We start from the raw sequence: 18,724 nt of genomic DNA, 5'->3' as shown, positions 1-18,724 counted from the left end.
ATCATTTTCATCAAAAACATTATTATCTTCTTCGTCTTCTTCCTCTTCTGCTCTTGGAATCCATCAAACGTAGAACTCTATGAACTTTATATACTACCATTAACAATCTGATGCATTAAAAAATATCCATTCCTATTACCATTGTCAAGGTTATCGTTTTACTACTTTTTTTTTCTTGCAGAGCTGTTATCATATATTTTTACCATTTAGTAAACTGTCGGGACAAAATTGCAGAGAAAACTAAAACATATTGTAGTTTTTGGAAAATAAATAATGTTTAATGAATTAATTATAGGATGAGGATTTAACCTATCGGCTACCGTTATCCTTTAGAACTATATCGTAATGTTGCAGTCGTTTTAGACTTTATTTAAACGACAGAAATATCGTATCAAATATGATGCTGTGGAAGAATCTATATTAAACACATGTCTACTTACATAAATCCCCCTTTGTAGATCTAGACCATATGTCTTTAAAGTTAAACACATTGTTTGCCTTTGATTATACGTGTATTATTTTATGGAGGAGTCCGATGGTGGTGTTGTATTGTTTAATAGTTTTATGGAGGAGTCCGATGGTGGCGTTGTACTGTTTAATAGTTTTATGGAGGAGTCCGATGGTGGCGTTGTACTGTTTAATAGTTTTATGGAGGAGTCCAATAGTGGCGCTGTACTGTTTAATAGTTTTATGGAGGAATCCGATGGTGGCGTTGTACTGTTTAATAGTTTTTCAGAGGAGTCCGATGGTGGCGTTGTACTGTTTTATAGTTTTATGGAGGAGTTCGATGGTGGCGTTGTACTGTTTACTATTTTTATGGAGGAATCCGATGGTGGCGTTGTACTGTTTACTATTTTTATGGAGGAGTCCGATATTGGCGTTGTACTGTTTAATAGTTTTATGGAGGAGTCCAATAGTGGCGCTGTACTGTTTAATAGTTTTGGTGGTGCCTGTTATAATTTATATGTATATGTATATGAACAGTGGGTAATTTACATCGTTATTCAGAAACTAAACCACAAGAACTTATGTAGGTCCAGTAATATAACAGCAGGAAAAAATACAATAAAGATAAGGTCATTTGGGGTCGATGATATTCCCCCGATTTCGTGTAGATTTTGTGGTTTTCGAAATATAATGAAAAACATTGAACTAAAAACAAATGCAGCCATTCAACGTACAAAAGTGTTTCCAATGATAGTTGAATGCCTCATTTCCAATAAGTTTAAAATTAATGAAAATCATTAAGATTATTTTACAAAAAAAAACACATCCACTTTCCTATGATTGTTTTATTCACAATGGCAAAGAAAGAAATGTAGAAAAATTGAATAACATTACATAAGTATAAATTACAATCATTTCATAATAGTGAATCATCATCAGACAAAATAAAAGATACATCTAGTGATTTTGCAATGGGAATGTTTGAGCACATATTCATCTGGTTCTTGCTAAAAATTGCAAACATCTATGTGAACCCTGATATTGTATCCAAGAATTGTTTCAACATGATAATTTTTTATGATATTTATGCTTTGTTCCTGTTAAATTTTTCAAACACTTCTAATGTTCTATTTCTTCAACTGACAAAGCACACATTTGTATAACATTGTAAGCGTCTATCCTTGTCCTGAATTAGGTTCAGTTAACCAAATAATTACATTCACATAGAAGTAATATGACGTTTATCAGGGAAAAGTTCAGATTTTGGCAATTAAACCAGAAAAAGACAAGATAGTACAGCGATTCATATTGCCATACAAAAGCATTTATAAGGTATCAGTTTGATGACAGAAAAATAGACGCAATTAAGATTTCATTCTTTCCAAATGCATAACTACAAAACATCTTCTGAAAGTGTTACTGAATCTGGAAATTTTGGGATAATGACACTTATCTGTTTTATCAAAACTAGTTGCTCTTTTTTACAACAAGAGAAAATATAAAAGATTTATTTATTACTTTTATGTAAATCAGGTGTAAGCGTTTCATATGTTCGGGACTGACGCCCCTCAGAAATGAGAAGCCTACATCTAATACTTATTAAATAACGATTACATGATCCAATATTTCTAAATATCCAATACAAAAAATATACAATTAATTAATTTGCACATTTCCTTGGTGAATATTTTTAAAGTTTCCACATAAATAAACCATGACATACATTAACGTTTGTAGGTTGATATTGTATAAGCCTGGTGAGTTTCACCAACATATATATATGAGCTACTTATATCAGCTTGTTGTGTCGTGTTCAGATGTTTACGTCTATCTATCCATCGAAAACTTTATAATGACCGATATCCAGTACACATAATCTTATTATTTTTCTTTACATTTCCTTAAAAACACAACTTAAGTGAGACGTTTACTGAAGTAAAATGTTTGTTCTAATTTTTATACCAGGATCAAACTATGTTAGTTTTACACTCTGTGTGAAAAAAAATGTAGCGGTATTACAACATAAATTATAGAAATTATGTCATTTTAACTTTTCATTCATTGACATTCTCGTTTTTAAAGGTTCAAAGATGATATGTAATCTTCACGACGAAGTATTCCTTTCTATTTCTTAGGTTAGTTTATGTCCAAAACCTGGATTATAAGAAGTTAGTTGGATGGTTAATGGTCTGATAGTTAATTAACATGGTTTAATGAACATGAATGTCATAATGTAACGCTGAGTGGATACAAATAAATAATCAGGAGTTTCTGTGTGATCTATTGAACAATGAAGACAAAATATTCAATAATAACAAAATATTAAAAACCTTGGAAAATTGCGATATGAACATTGCATCGTTCTGTTACTGGTACAGCATTTACAAATTGCATCGTTTTGTAAGGTACCACAAAAATACATACTCAAAAACTTGTCATTTATCTCAGTTTGATCGAAACTGGGTAAACTGAATTAAAAATTAAAAAAAGTGTTTCAATATAAATGAAACTTTTTGCCGTCGAAATAAGATTTTTTATAATAATAGTTGATACCCCAATGCGCTGTTCCGGAGGAACTAATCGAATGAAATTAGAAAGCTTTTTAAGCATTTTTAGCAAGTATGTAGTGACTACTATCTTTATTTCCAAGATCGATTCAAAATTAACTGAATGTTACTTTCCCTGTTATGAGGAAAGATATTATCACGAAGCAACATAAAACATAAAATATGAAGTGCAATTTACATGAATAATAATATGAACATGATAATTATATGAAGATATGACGATTTAAACACACCACAAATAACTTTAACAAACAATGAAAACGCTATGGGAACCCGTATTACCAAAACATGAAGTTTTATCTTCATTTGAACACATATTCCCGAAATTCATTTACAGAAACAATTGACTGCCAATGAATAAAATCGAAATCACATCAATCATTATAATATCAGATATTTTATCAGACTGAAAATTCATAAAACTAGTAAATATATCAGTCATTTGTTGCTTTCCCGATTCGACGTTTAGATGTCCTGTCACTATATATAATTCATTCGACGTTTAGATGTCCTCTCACTATATATAATTCAAAGCTTTGATGACCGTGTTATGCGAATCTATTTCATCGAACTAGAAATAAAGGATACCACAGATACAGTTCAATCTGTTGACAGTGAAGGTCAGTTGAGAACAAAATACATGATTTCAGTTTTCCTATTGTAAACTTTCCATTTCTATTTAACAACTTTCCAGTAGCGCCTGCATATGGAGTATATGTCTTTCAATCAATACGATATTCCAAAGCTTGTGTCACAATTTCCTTTGTGGGTGGTTTCGCTAACAAGGAAGATATTGAACCAAGCATTCCTAGTGGTAAAGTTCAAGTCATCCCTTCGAAACTTTTACGGACGCCATCATGGTTTGGTTGACCACTTTTGAGTATCTTATGCAAAGATGTACACGGATTGCCGTAGCCACAATGCCGTCCTCTCCCCCGGACTGTGACATCACATAACGATACTTATTACCAATGTGTAGTTGCAATGAGCAATGAACCGTGAAGACAGTTCTACTTACACTTTCGGAACACCTGAGATCACCCCGGTTTTTTTTAGTGGGGTTGGAGTTTCCCAGTCTTGAGTTCGCCATGTAATGATTTGTATATTGTTTTTATTTGTTTTTCGATTTCGGCATGATACTTTCGGTTTTTCTTCGACATCTGATTTTTGATTGTCATTGTGATGTCTTCTTCCTCTTGGTTACTTTGTGTTAATACTAAGATTGTCATAATAACTTTATAAAGAGACATTTAATGTACAGTAGAAGTCTCTATGGTTTTTTATTATTACAACAAGAAACATACTAGTTTATGGGGCTTTGGGGTTGAGCGGATCTGGATACCATAAACATTAGGGCTAGGTTGATGTGAATACCATAAACTTTAATGCTAGTAACCCATTTCTATAAACTTTTCTTTTTAACAAGTGAGCTGTCATTGAATTTACATTTCTTATCTTTTAAATTATAAATTCTAAACAAGACGTTTACAACATATCTGAAAGTGTAATGATATGTTATATGTTAATAAATTTGAATAAAAGTCATCATAGATTTCCGATGGATATAATCAGTTTAATTAAATCATTTTGAATCAGCTTGACATGTTATATCAGCTGAGACTATAACGTGTTCTTAATCACAACATTACACCGTCAAATAATCATATCAAAAATTCATTAAAGAATACTTTCATTTCCTTTGAGGATAAAAATACAACTCATTTCCATGCGACATAAAAATAGCAGCATAACATTATAACCTATCATTTCTAATAACTTTTATCTAAAAATAAAACTACTGTTACACGCTATATTAGAATTCTAAATAATGTGAATTTATAAAACCGGCAATATATTAAATAAATAAATGCCGTTAAATGAACGGAACAATTGTTTCTCCTTTTATGATTTTTACCTCATGTTGAGTTTTTGGCGTCATTACAGTTACGCTTATAAAATACATGTAGTTACTCCTATAAAACGGACTCGGCTGAATGACGTCATTGCGACTTCATTGATTGGATGGATATTTCTTCGAGAATTCTCGCTGTTTACGTTTTTGTAATTTTCCAAAATATTTGAATGATTATATGAAGATATTTACATACACAACTGTTTTACAATCACGTGACAGGATGAGCATTTACATCTGATCGGAGACTCTAGTTGAAAGGATTTGGTTTTTATCGAACGTACAAAGAGACACAAATACATATATTCACATTAACTACATTAATTTAAGTTTATATTTATATCGAGTACTTATTACGAGGAACGGTTGGACATTGTCATTGTTTTTCAGTCTTCTGTTCCTTCTCCTACTAGTAGTTCTCTTTTTTGGGGTTTTGTTCTTCCCTTTATGCCGTCGTTTTCGATGTCGTTTTCGTTGTAGGACGAGTTTGACCATTTTGCCACATTTCTTACAAGATACTTTTAATTTCAGTACGTGTTCATGGTTGTCTATCATTGATTGTATGAGAGTAACCGGCAGTGCTATTTTTTGCCAACGTGTCTTTTTCACTCGAGTTCGTATACTAGTTAGATATTGATTTGTATTGTTTGTATCGTGAATTTGAGACACACGTAGCCATATTTTCTTGCCTCTGGTCCGACCTTGTTTTCGTTGTTTGACTAATATCCAGAGGTGTGCTTTGATAGCCTCCAGAGGACCTGGGTTATTCCTCACGTCTATTGTAAATAGTAGAATATTTTTCCCAGTTGTATTATCTATAAAGTAGAGAAAATCCATTTACATGTTAACTATCAAACATTTTCACTGACATATATAGCCCAATAACTATTTTATATTTTAAATTTAGACTGAAAATTTTGTGCGTGAATAAGCATGGCGCTGTAACAATTTTGTGCAAAGTAATAAACGTGTTATATGACTTTTTGAATTAATATGTTTACAAGTTGTAAATTCATGCCATATATGAAATGGAACTATTAATAATTCTAAACTATAATCAAATTTTTCAACACTTGTTTATATCAACGTTGATTAACTACTTTTTGATTCATACATCTTTGTACTAGTATATAACATTCGTCCGATGTAAAACGAACAGTGTTTGCTATTGTTATATAAGCGTTTGTCTGGAACCTATTTCAAAAATATATTTCCCCTTGAACCACAGCAATAATCAAAACCGTCCTCCCCTATCCTCTCAAAAGAAACAAATTGGCCAACGTTAATATTATCTCTCAATTTTATCTGTTTAAAAGATTTGTAATAATTCTTTACAAATCACTTATGAGTTTCGGTTGACATATTTTTGATCTCAATTAACATATGTTGACCTCGTTTAACATATTTTGTTTTACCTCGGTCAAATACTAAAGACCTTATCATGGTAATTTTCATGAACATATATAATGTGCTGATCACTTTCAAGAAGACAAATGATATTTGGCATATAATACAGGAGAAGTATTCCTCAAGAAGACAATGATATTTGGCATATAATACAGGAGAAGTATTCCTCAAGAAGATAATGATATCTGGCATATAATACAGGAGAAGTATTCCTCAAGAAGACAATGATATTTGCAATATAATACAGGAGAAGTATTCCTCAAGAAGACAATGATATCTGGCGTTTAATACAGGAGAAGTATTCCTCAAGAAGACAATGACATCTGGCATATAATACTGGAGAAGTATTCCACAAGAAGACAATGATATTTAGCATATAATACAGAAGAAGTACTCCTCAAGAAGACAATGATATCTGGCATATAATACATGATAAGTATTCCTCAAGAAGTCAATGATATTTGGCATATAATACAGGAGAAGTATTCCTCAAGAAGTCAATGATATTTGGCATATAATACAGGAGAAGTAACAAAACGACAAAATGAATGATATTTGGCATATAATACAGAAGTATTCGTCAAAAAGACAATGGTACGTGGCATATAATACAGGAAAAGTATTCCTCAAGAAGACAATGATATCTGGCATATAATACATGAGAAGTATTCCTCAAGAAGTCAATGATATTTGGCATATAATACAGGAGAAGTATTCCTCAAGAAGTCAATGATATTTGGCATATAATACAGGAGAAGTATTCCTCAAGAAGTCAATGATATTTGGCATATAATACAGGAGAAGTATTCCTCAAGAAGTCAATTATATTTGGCATATAATACAGGAGAAGTATTCCTCAAGAAGATAATGATATCTGGCATATAATACAGGAGAAGTATTCCTCAAGAAGACAATGATATTTGCAATATAATACAGGAGAAGTATTCCTCAAGAAGACAATGATATCTGGCGTTTAATACAGGAGAAGTATTCCTCAAGAAGACAATGACATCTGGCATATAATACTGGAGAAGTATTCCACAAGAAGACAATGATATTTAGCATATAATACAGGAGAAGTATTCCTCAAGAAGTCAATGATATTTGGCATATAATACAGGAGAAGTATTCCTCAAGAAGACAATGATATTTGGCATATAATACAGGAGAAGTATTCCTCAAGAAGATAATGATATCTGGCATATAATACAGGAGAAGTATTCCTCAAGAAGACAATGATATTTGCAATATAATACAGGAGAAGTATTCCTCAAGAAGACAATGATATCTGGCGTTTAATACAGGAGAAGTATTCCTCAAGAAGACAATGACATCTGGCATATAATACTGGAGAAGTATTCCACAAGAAGACAATGATATTTAGCATATAATACAGAAGAAGTACTCCTCAAGAAGACAATGATATCTGGCATATAATACATGATAAGTATTCCTCAAGAAGTCAATGATATTTGGCATATAATACAGGAGAAGTATTCCTCAAGAAGTCAATGATATTTGGCATATAATACAGGAGAAGTAACAAGACGACAAAATGAATGATATTTGGCATATAATACAGAAGTATTCGTCAAAAAGACAATGGTACGTGGCATATAATACAGGAGAAGTATTCCTCAAGAAGACAATGATATCTGGCATATAATACATGAGAAGTATTCCTCAAGAAGTCAATGATATTTGGCATATAATACAGGAGAAGTATTCCTCAAGAAGTCAATGATATTTGGCATATAATACAGGAGAAGTATTCCTCAAGAAGTCAATGATATTTGGCATATAATACAGGAGAAGTATTCCTCAAGAAGTCAATTATATTTGGCATATAATACAGGAGAAGTAACAAGACGACAAAATGAATGATATTTGGCATATAATACAGAAGTATTCGTCAAAAAGACAATGGTATGTGGCTTATAATACAGGAGAAGTATTCCTCAAGAAGACAATGATATTTGGCATATAATACAGGAGAAGTATTCCTCAAGAAGACAATGGTATGTGGCATATAATACAGGAGAAGTATTCGTCAAAAAGACAATGGTATGTGGCATATAATACAGGAGAAGTATTCCTCAAGAAGACAATGATATTTGGCATATAATACAGAAGTATTCGTCAAAAAGACAATGGTATGTGGCATATAATACAGGAGAAGTATTCCTCAAGAAGACAATGATACTTAGCATATAATACAGGAGAAGTAATAAGAAGACAATGATATTTGGCATATAATACAGGAGAAGTATTCCTCAAGAAGACAATGATATTTGGCATATAATACAGAAGTATTCGTCAAAAAGACAATGGTATGTGGCATATAATACAGGAGAAGTATTCCTCAAGAAGACAATGATACTTAGCATATAATACAGGAGAAGTAATAAGAAGACAATGATATTTGGCATATAATACAGGAGAAGTATTCCTCAAGAAGTCAATGATATTTGGCATATAATACAGGAGAAGTATTCCTCAAGAAGTCAATTATATTTGGCATATAATACAGGAGAAGTAACAAGACGACAAAATGAATGATATTTGGCATATCATACAGAAGTATTCGTCAAAAAGACAATGGTATGTGGCTTATAATACAGGAGAAGTATTCCTCAAGAAGACAATGATATTTGGCATATAATACAGGAGAAGTATTCCTCAAGAAGACAATGGTATGTGGCATATAATACAGGAGAAGTATTCGTCAAAAAGACAATGGTATGTGGCATATAATACAGGAGAAGTATTCCTCAAGAAGACAATGATATTTGGCATATAATACAGAAGTATTCGTCAAAAAGACAATGGTATGTGGCATATAATACAGGAGAAGTATTCCTCAAGAATACAATGATACTTAGCATATAATACAGGAGAAGTAATAAGAAGACAATGATATTTGGCATATAATACAGGAGAAGTATTCCTCAAGAAGTCAATGATATTTGGCATATAATACAGGAGAAGTATTCCTCAAGAAGTCAATGATATTTGGCATATAATACAGGAGAAGTATTCCTCAAGAAGTCAATGATATTTGGCATATAATACAGGAGAAGTATTCCTCAAGAAGTCAATTATATTTGGCATATAATACAGGAGAAGTAACAAGACGACAAAATGAATGATATTTGGCATATCATACAGAAGTATTCGTCAAAAAGACAATGGTATGTGGCTTATAATACAGGAGAAGTATTCCTCAAGAAGACAATGATATTTGGCATATAATACAGGAGAAGTATTCCTCAAGAAGACAATGGTATGTGGCATATAATACAGGAGAAGTATTCGTCAAAAAGACAATGGTATGTGGCATATAATACAGGAGAAGTATTCCTCAAGAAGACAATGATATTTGGCATATAATACAGGAGAAGTATTCCTCAAGAAGACAATGATACTTAGCATATAATACAGGAGAAGTAATAAGAAGACAATGATATTTGGCATATAATACAGGAGAAGTATTCCTCAAGAAGACAATGGTATGTGGCATATAATACAGGAGAAGTATTCGTCAAAAAGACAATGGTATGTGGCATATAATACAGGAGAAGTATTCCTCAAGAAGACAATGATATTTGGCATATAATACAGGAGAAGTATTCCTCAAGAAGACAATGATACTTAGCATATAATACAGGAGAAGTAATAAGAAGACAATGATATTTGGCATATAATACAGGAGAAGTAACATATCATACACAAATTAAAGATACATGTATTTATTCCTATTCACAAATTATAACAGTAAATGAAAAAAGGCAACCATATTTTAGGGGCAAAACGAAATCATTGTGTCCTTTGTCGTTTTCCCGAACCTTTAACTTAACTAAAGATGACAAATATTGAAATTTTGAAGGGGTTACACAAACTATTATATCTCTAGGAAAATCTTAACAAAAACAGAAATTTGTTTAGAAGTAAAAGCTTGGTATTGTCCTTGAGATATAAATTAGATATTATCATTTTTAGTTATTTCTAAAGTAGCTCGATAAAATTTTACAAAAATATGTTACTAGTTTATTATTTTCAATACTACATTAAGATTTTAAAAGTATATACTTTGCTAATGTACAATGGGGTTTTTGAATTTTATCCGAATAATTGGCAATGTTCATACGTAAAATCCTTCAATGTTATCTAATACATATTTTCATGTGATCCGTCAGGTATAGATGTTTGCATTTATTCTGTATTTTCACGGTATAAATGTTTGTATATGTTCTGTATTTTCCATTGAGATTATTAGACAATTTGTATCAGTTTTCGATTGAGATGTTTAGACAATTTGTATCAGTTTTCGATTGAGATTATTGGACAATGTGTCTCTGTATTTGATTGACATTATTAGACAATGTGTCTCAGTATTCGATTGAGATTATTAGACAGTGTGTCTCGGTATTCGTTTGAGATTATTAGACCATGTGTCTCAATATTTGATTGAGATTATTAGACAATGGGTCTCAGTATTTGATTGAGATTATTAGACAATTTTTATCAGTTTTCGATTGAGATTTTTAGACAATGGGTCTCAGTATTTGATTGAGATTATTAGACAATGTGTCTCAGTATTTGATTGAGATTATTAGACAATGTGTCTTAGTATTCGATTGAGATTATTAGACAATGTGTCTCAATATTTGATTGAGATTATTAGACAATGGGTCTTAGTATTCGATTGAGATTATTAGACAGTGTGTCTCAGTATTCGATTGAGATTATTAGACAATGTGTCTCAATATTTGATTGAGATTATTAGACAATGGGTCTCAGTATTTGATTGAGATTATTAGACAATATGTCTCAGTATTTGATTGAGATTATTGGACAATGTGTCTCAGTATTTGATTGAGATTATTAGACAACGGGTCTCAGTATTTGATTGAGATTATTAGACAATGTGTCTCAGTATTCGATTGAGATTATTAGACAATGTGTCTCAATATTTGTTCGTTTTCTTTGCCATATATAATTTATTATTTGTTGGTTCTACCCCGCAGATGTGTACTTCAACGCAGCTTTCAAATAATTCCACTCAAAACGGTGCTCGGCGCCGTTTTGAACTAGCAATGAGATACGAAATATGGCTCCATGTTGAAGACCTCACTGTAACTTAAAAATGAAGAACCGCAGTACAAGCATTGTTCCTTTACTTTTGCTTTCTTATGAGCACGTAGTTATTTTGTGTTATGAATTCACATACCATAATATCATTTCTTCTTCTTCAATATTTCAATTGCAATAAGTTTTATCAATTTTAGATATTGATACCGTGAAGAAACAAATTAAGGGAAAACTTGCCAAACCTCTTTCATAAAACATGACAGCTTTCATGCAAGAGAAGAGATATTGTGCTGATAAATAACTGTATAATACAAAGTTATATATCACATATAAGTTTTGTTTTTGGTCGATTTAATTTTGATCTATTATGATCAATTTTATTAAAATTTGCCTCCTGCGTTCTAAACTCGCTTTGCACATATTACATATGACTTTTGTTTTTGATCTACTTTTAATCTAATTACAGCTACACGACTTATAACAAATTTCATGTAAATGATAGTTTTCAGTTCAGTTTACAAAATACCTAAGACTTATTGTACTGAAATTTGGTGTTTATTTGTAAAATGAAGAATTATCGATACATTTATATAATTATATAACAATTCTTTTCATATTGAGACACTTTTTGACAATGTTAAAATCCTCCACCTTAAAAGTTAAATGCTTCTTATTCAGCCTCTACCGTAAATATGTAGCCATTCCTGGTAAATAATTTAATGATAAGACGGTTCCAATGCAAATATGGGTATATACCTTAAGGCTGACATGTTCTAATTATAGTTAAGTGTTTTTATATAGAGAGAACCCCCATTATATCCTAAAAGAATTTCTGTATCTGTTTGGAGTAAATTGCATGTTACAGTGTACATTTTTTTCATTAATATAAACTATTGGTACAATGCCTCCCCCTTAAAAACCAGATTTAATCATGAAAGGTTTTATTTCAATGAACAAGTTTTTGAATAGTTATTCTTGGTTTATACGCTCTACAGCAAATAAATCAGGCTTAGTACGGCAAACCTCTGCTAAAACAAATTCTGACGGGTGTTTTATAAACATTTGACGAATCCTTCTTTTAATTACTTTTTTAACATTAACAACTTCTATAATTAGTTACCTTGTTTTTCTGGAAAACTAACAATTTCTGAAGTTTCTGGGTAGGTGTATTTCTGTTGAATATATTGTGAATCCCTCGGTTTGGCATTTGTTTCTTGTGCTACTTTTCTGTTTGGTTCTATTCCTAACCTGTCTTTTATTCGCTTCAGCAAAATGTCTAGTCGTCTTTTCTCAGCTATACTAATATCAAGAATTCTTTTACAATTTGCACAACTGTTATTTCTGGCGCTCTGTATTCTGCTTTGGAGATCTAAACTGAACTGAGAACTTACTCCTGAACATAGATATATCAAACAAGTAATGATCAAAATGTAGTCCGGTAGATTGTTAAACGCCTTTTTACACCATGCACACAATTTACACATGGTATCCTGAAATAAAAAGCACATAATTACAATATTATATGGATTATGATTGTTAGAAATATGCCACATGTTACTTTGCTTCTAGGTATTTTTCAGTTTGCAATTAAAAGTGTAAACCCAAATAAATCATTCAGTTTTTAACATTACAATATATATAGATCTACAGAGCACCCAGTCTAAATTAATTTATCAAATATCTGCCATCTAATTCCTCAAATTACAAAAATGGAATGAAGATAAGACATTAACACAGGTTCCTGACTTGTGGCAGGTACTATTCACGGGGCTACAACATTTTTTTTTTAAAAAATTTGAAGATCATAATCCTTCCAAGTTTCTTCTTCGATCAGTGAATTAACAAAAGGTACAAAAGAATATTTAATTAAAATCTTTAAAAGAAAAACATTCAACTCTTTAATAACGGCTTTAAAAATAACAAAAATAAAAGACATACATAACAATTAGAAACAATATCGTATCAAAGAAAACTCGTAGTTACTGAAATTAAGTTCAACCTACTTAATCCTACACTCTAATATCGGTGGCAATACTTCATAGTAGATTTTATATAGTAATATCATAAACGGTACAGGAAAACAAGACCTTGTGCAATGATCACAACCTATTCAAGTTTTCAATGCAAGAAAACCCAACAATCACATCAGTTTATAAATTAGAGAGTTAACGTAAAATCCCAAAATACCAGCTCGTTAGGGAAAAAAATGAGCCATGAAACAGAAACAGTAAAATGAGCACAAGGTAACCAACATCAGAGGTCGCTATTAGCCCTCACCTCATATAATGTACATATATAGTACTGTCAATATCAACAAATATACATTAATAGCAAGTAAAATGCGACAGAGTCATCTGATACCCTGTTGTTAAAACGATATTTACAAATATGATTTACTGTTACACCACTATTATTCATGATACATTGTATATCGTTTGCTTAACAAAGGATTTAACACTGAATGTGATATTAAACTATGTCATTTTATAGAAAAACCTTGCAAAAACTGTTATATCTTCCGACTAAAAGTTTTTAATTACTGATACTAAGTAATTTGGAATTAAACGTCATTTTGGTGCAGAAAGTTAAGCAAGTTTTTCTGAATTTTTTGTCAATGTCGACGAAAAAAGGGTAAACATCGTTGTTGAGAAAAAAAGTAATAACGTATTATATTTTGCCAGACTAAGGAGTCGGGGATTATGCCAGACAAAGGACAAAGTTTAAAATAGAGAAGTGCATACTAATTCCGATCGGATTGAGACTAAAGTGGTTGATATAAATAAGAACTAAAGAAACCTAACGAATCTATGATAAATCTTCAAAGATTTAAAGTTGTTAGACATCATAACTTACCCCCTGTTGTCCAAGCGGAAAAGGTGCAAAATAATAAATATTTCGAGTCTGAAAATAGCAAAAACTGAAATTTGTTTGGAGGTAAAAGTTTGATATTGTCTTTAAAATATAAATTAAATCATGTTGGTTACATTAAAGTCCTTCCATGACTTTTTTTCAAATATATGTTATGCATATATGTTATATATACATATTTGTTATATATACAAGAAATCTACCCGGAAATTTGTGTTTAATTATAGCCAAGTCTGTAAAGATGTAAATATCAGTGAAAATACACCTACGTCATGTAATTGTAGTAATTCCGAATACACTTATGGCCCCATTTCCCATGTAATAACAGGAGACCTTAACATCGTTCGCGACCGAGAGTTAAAACAATTCCTCAGTAAAGGACCTAAATATCGTCCCCCGTCAATTATTGATTGGAATGAGTGTCGTAATATCATCAACGACTCACTTCGTGCTTACTGTTTGAAATGGATAAAACGGGAAAAAACTGACAAAAAAATCTTTGGACTCTTTTTTTAATTCAGTAATGAAGATAGTTGATATACGTATACAACATTTTAAAGAACATTTTACTCTTAACAACAACCATAAAAATCCTATTTCTCGTATCAAACATAAACTGAAAGAACAAGCCAAGGAATTTGTTTTTGTCCCGGCTGATAAAGCTGCTAATAATATCATTATAGTTTGACGTAAATTTTACATTGAGGTTCTGCAAAAGGAAATCACCAATTCACCAACATTTCAAACTGACTTCATTTTCAGAAAACGATATCTGTAACAAACATAAACTATTAGCTACTTCTTTACAAGCAGAACCAAATACAATGAAAGTCCCAACTATGTACTGGCTTCCGAAGCTACACAAATCACCTTACAAATATAGATTTATTTTGTCTTCAAGTCATTATTCTACTACTAAATTTTGTCTATTCTACTTACTAGTACACTTGGTACAATCAAAAACCTGATAATAAATTGTTCAAATAAGGCCTTTGAAAATAGTGGAATTAATTACTTTTGGAGTGTCAAAAACTCGTTGGAAGTACTTGATAAATTGCATGCATATATTAGTGATTTTGAATCTGTTCAAAGTTTTGATTTTTCTACCCTATATACCACTTTGCCTCATATTCTTATTAAGAAAAAATTCACACACCTAATTAACTGGGCATTTAAAAAGTCGGAATGCGAATACATATGTTCAAACTCTTTTAGGTCATTTTTTAGTAGCAACAAACAAAAGAACTATGTCAATTGGACATGCTTTGATACGATATCTGCCCTTGAATTTTTACTTGATTTCATTTTTGTTCGCTTTGGAGATTCCGTATATCGTCAAGTTATCGGAATTCCAATGGGGACTAACTGTACACCACTTATTGCGGACCTGTTTTTGTATTGTTATGAGTTGCAATTTATGACTAAAATCAGCAAAGACCCATCGAAACAACATCTGATACAAAAATTTAACAATACTTTTAGATATTTGGATGATATATTGGCTCTCAATAATGACGACTTCAGTATGTATACTAAAGAAATTTATCCTGTTGAACTTACTTTAAATAAAGCTAATACTAACAATGACCACTGTCCTTTCCTCGATCTTGATATCTATATCATTAACGGGAAGCTTAATACAAAAATTTATGATAAAAGAGATGATTTTTCATTTCCTATCGTTAATTATCCATTTTTAGATGGTGACGTTCCCTTGTCACCATCATATGGTGTTTATATATCTCAACTTGTACGATTCGCTCGTGTATGTAACAACGTATTAGATTTTAGCGAGAGAAATTTATTTATTACTGAAAAATTATTACATCAGGGTTTTCGATATCATAAACTAGTCAAAACATTTACTAAATTTTATCATCGGTATATGGACATCATTCGTAAATATAACTCAACATGCAGACATCTTATTCGTTCGGGTATTTCACATCCAATCTTTTATGGTAATATTCTTTACAAAGCACAAAAATGTCAGTATTCACCTCAAAAGCTAACAAAACCTTTAAACAGACTTATTAAGAGGGGATATAGTTACGATACTGTTGTCAAGTTATTAAAGATTGCATATTTTGGCTTTAATATTGATTCACTTATAGGGTCTTTGCATCGAAATTAAACACATTTGTTTTAAAACCAGTTGTTGGCATGACACGGGTTGTGTTCTTCTCATATATTTTATGACGGTATAATACTAAACCCCTAACAGGAGGGATTGTGCCTGATATTCATATGATGAAGACATAATCTTTCAATCAGTTTAATTGAGGGTTGGAGCTGGCATGTCAGTAACTGCTAGTAGTCTGGAGTTTAGTATGACGTCCATTATCACTGAACTAGTATACATATTTGTTTAGGGGCCAGCTGAAGGACGCCTCCGGGTGCGGGAGTTTCTCGCTGCATTGCAGACCCATTGGTGGCCTTCGGCTGTTGTCTGCTCTATGGTCGGGTTGTTGTCTCTTTGACACATTCCCCATTTCCATTCTCAATTTTATACAATTTTCAATATATACTGTATCAAAATTCCAAAGTATATATTTTTGTGTATATATAGTTTGTTTACTGAAATGTGCTTGCAGTTCACCCGAATTATTGGTCCTATTCAGAACGTGAATGAGAAGAGTATTAATGTAACGAATTTATGTCAAATCTTGCAACACTTATCTTCAAAGACTAAATGTTGTCACACATCCTATCTGATTCTCCTGATAAATATGTTGCCACAGCGGAAAAGGCCCAAAATAATATAGTTTGAATGTGTAAATTTACATTATACAAACTGATTGTTAAAATAATTAGGCGTTACAAATTTATTTGGAAACCCAACAGGTACCCCAACAACACTTAGTAACCAACGAATCTTTGAAAATCGTTACTCTGTTCTAGGTTTATTTTTAAGTTATCAACCGCAGACGAATATCTAGATACCAGAAACCAAAATTATGTTATGTCTCTACAACCAACGTTAATAGTACCGGGTCTACCAAATTCTCCAAGATGCCCCTTTCTACATCTAATATCTATTTTATCGGATATCAAAATGGATTTCAGAGTTACTTTAAAACTACTTTTTTCCAAGGAGCGTATTCATTTTACAAATTTTAAAGATTTGTAAGAAAGAAAGAAATGAGGAATCTTATTTTCGGAAGGGACAAGGAATGAATCATTAAATAATATTTGGTAATAAAACATACTTCTTACCAAAAAAAATCAGAAACTAGTATCAGGGTGATCAATCATAAAAAACAGCTAGTTTTATCCTTAAATAAAGATACTGTCCTTCCAATGAATAATTCAATGATTGGAGGCCCTTTCAATGTTTTATTTTTTCATACTTTGTATGACTTTCACAGTCAATATTTTTTTATATTAAATCAATTTCAAAAGTTTCTTTGGCTATTTTAAACTAATTATCTGTGTTGAACCGAAAGTAAAAATAAGTCCGATTGTTTTATGTTTTTTTTTTTTCTCTCTATTGTGAAATAAACTAAGCCAGGACTATCCAATAGTCTTACATGTTTACCCTATATTGCTTTAGGATAACAGTGAACGCATCGTTTAGTAAATTATCTTTTATGATACTTCTTCCAACAAATTTGCTTGATATATTCCATATTCCATCTATTTATATTGAAACAGAAGACTATATCAATCGTGCATATACTATCTGTATCATTAAAATATATATACCAAGAAAATAAATCAACTTCAAAACAAATAAACAAAAAATCGTTTTCGACAATTCAAAGCAGATGTACCTACCTAATTATAAAATGTCTTAATATGAACTGTCAACTCGGAATGGACATCTGAAGTCATATATAATTAACGGTTTGCCTATATCTCCTACGTGGGACGATTTCTATTGGTTAAGAAGGAATTATATAATTGCATAGCTATCTAACGCATAAGTGTTCATGATAACAAGCACCAGCTTATACACTAACCAGATCAAATAGATAGTTATAACGTAAATGAAAATAACATGCTATAAATTAGATGCGTTCTAACCGCCTTTCTTGGTTTCACTTCTTAAGAAACGCTCAAACCTCAAAAAATAAAAAATACCCGAACACTTGAGGAGCTGTATGACGAAAAGGATGGTAAAGGGAACCTTTCCTCAACATGGATACAAAATATATTGACTGTTGTCTTCCAATGGTAGGGGGAACCTTTCCTCAACCTGAAACCAAAATATATCCACTGTTGTCTTCCAATAAAAATGATGGAATCCTTATGGACCATATATGGTTATTATAATAATATAAACAGAACATAATAACCCAGTCTTCCATTCAAACACTGTCCTTGTATTTAATGAGTCAATTATGCACCCATTTTTTTATATCAATAAATCGAGGTTGAGAATAAGGTAGGTAAACTTGTATACTGGTAAACCGTTGTCGCTTCATACATG

General features: G+C 31.5%; 1 protein-coding gene across 1 annotated transcript in view; it reads right to left on the bottom strand.

Annotated features, from left to right (window-relative positions):
• Window positions 1-1,274: 1,274 nt before the first annotated feature.
• Window positions 1,275-18,724, bottom strand: part of LOC127731111 (uncharacterized) — a 35,544-nt gene continuing 18,094 nt past the window's right edge. The window contains exons 3-4 of the mRNA XM_052239981.1: window positions 12,545-12,914; window positions 1,275-5,741 (exon numbers count right to left, since the gene is read on the bottom strand). Coding sequence (XP_052095941.1) covers window positions 5,242-5,741; window positions 12,545-12,914 — 870 coding nt within the window. The 3' untranslated portion in view covers window positions 1,275-5,241. The remainder of the gene's footprint in view (window positions 5,742-12,544; window positions 12,915-18,724) is intronic.

The sequence above is a fragment of the Mytilus californianus genome, unplaced genomic scaffold (genome assembly GCF_021869535.1).
Source record: "Mytilus californianus isolate M0D057914Y unplaced genomic scaffold, xbMytCali1.0.p SCAF_2, whole genome shotgun sequence".
Lineage (NCBI taxonomy): Eukaryota > Metazoa > Mollusca > Bivalvia > Mytilida > Mytilidae > Mytilus > Mytilus californianus.
Note: the sequence above shows the minus strand (reverse complement) of the source record. Positions and strands in the feature narration are given on the sequence as shown.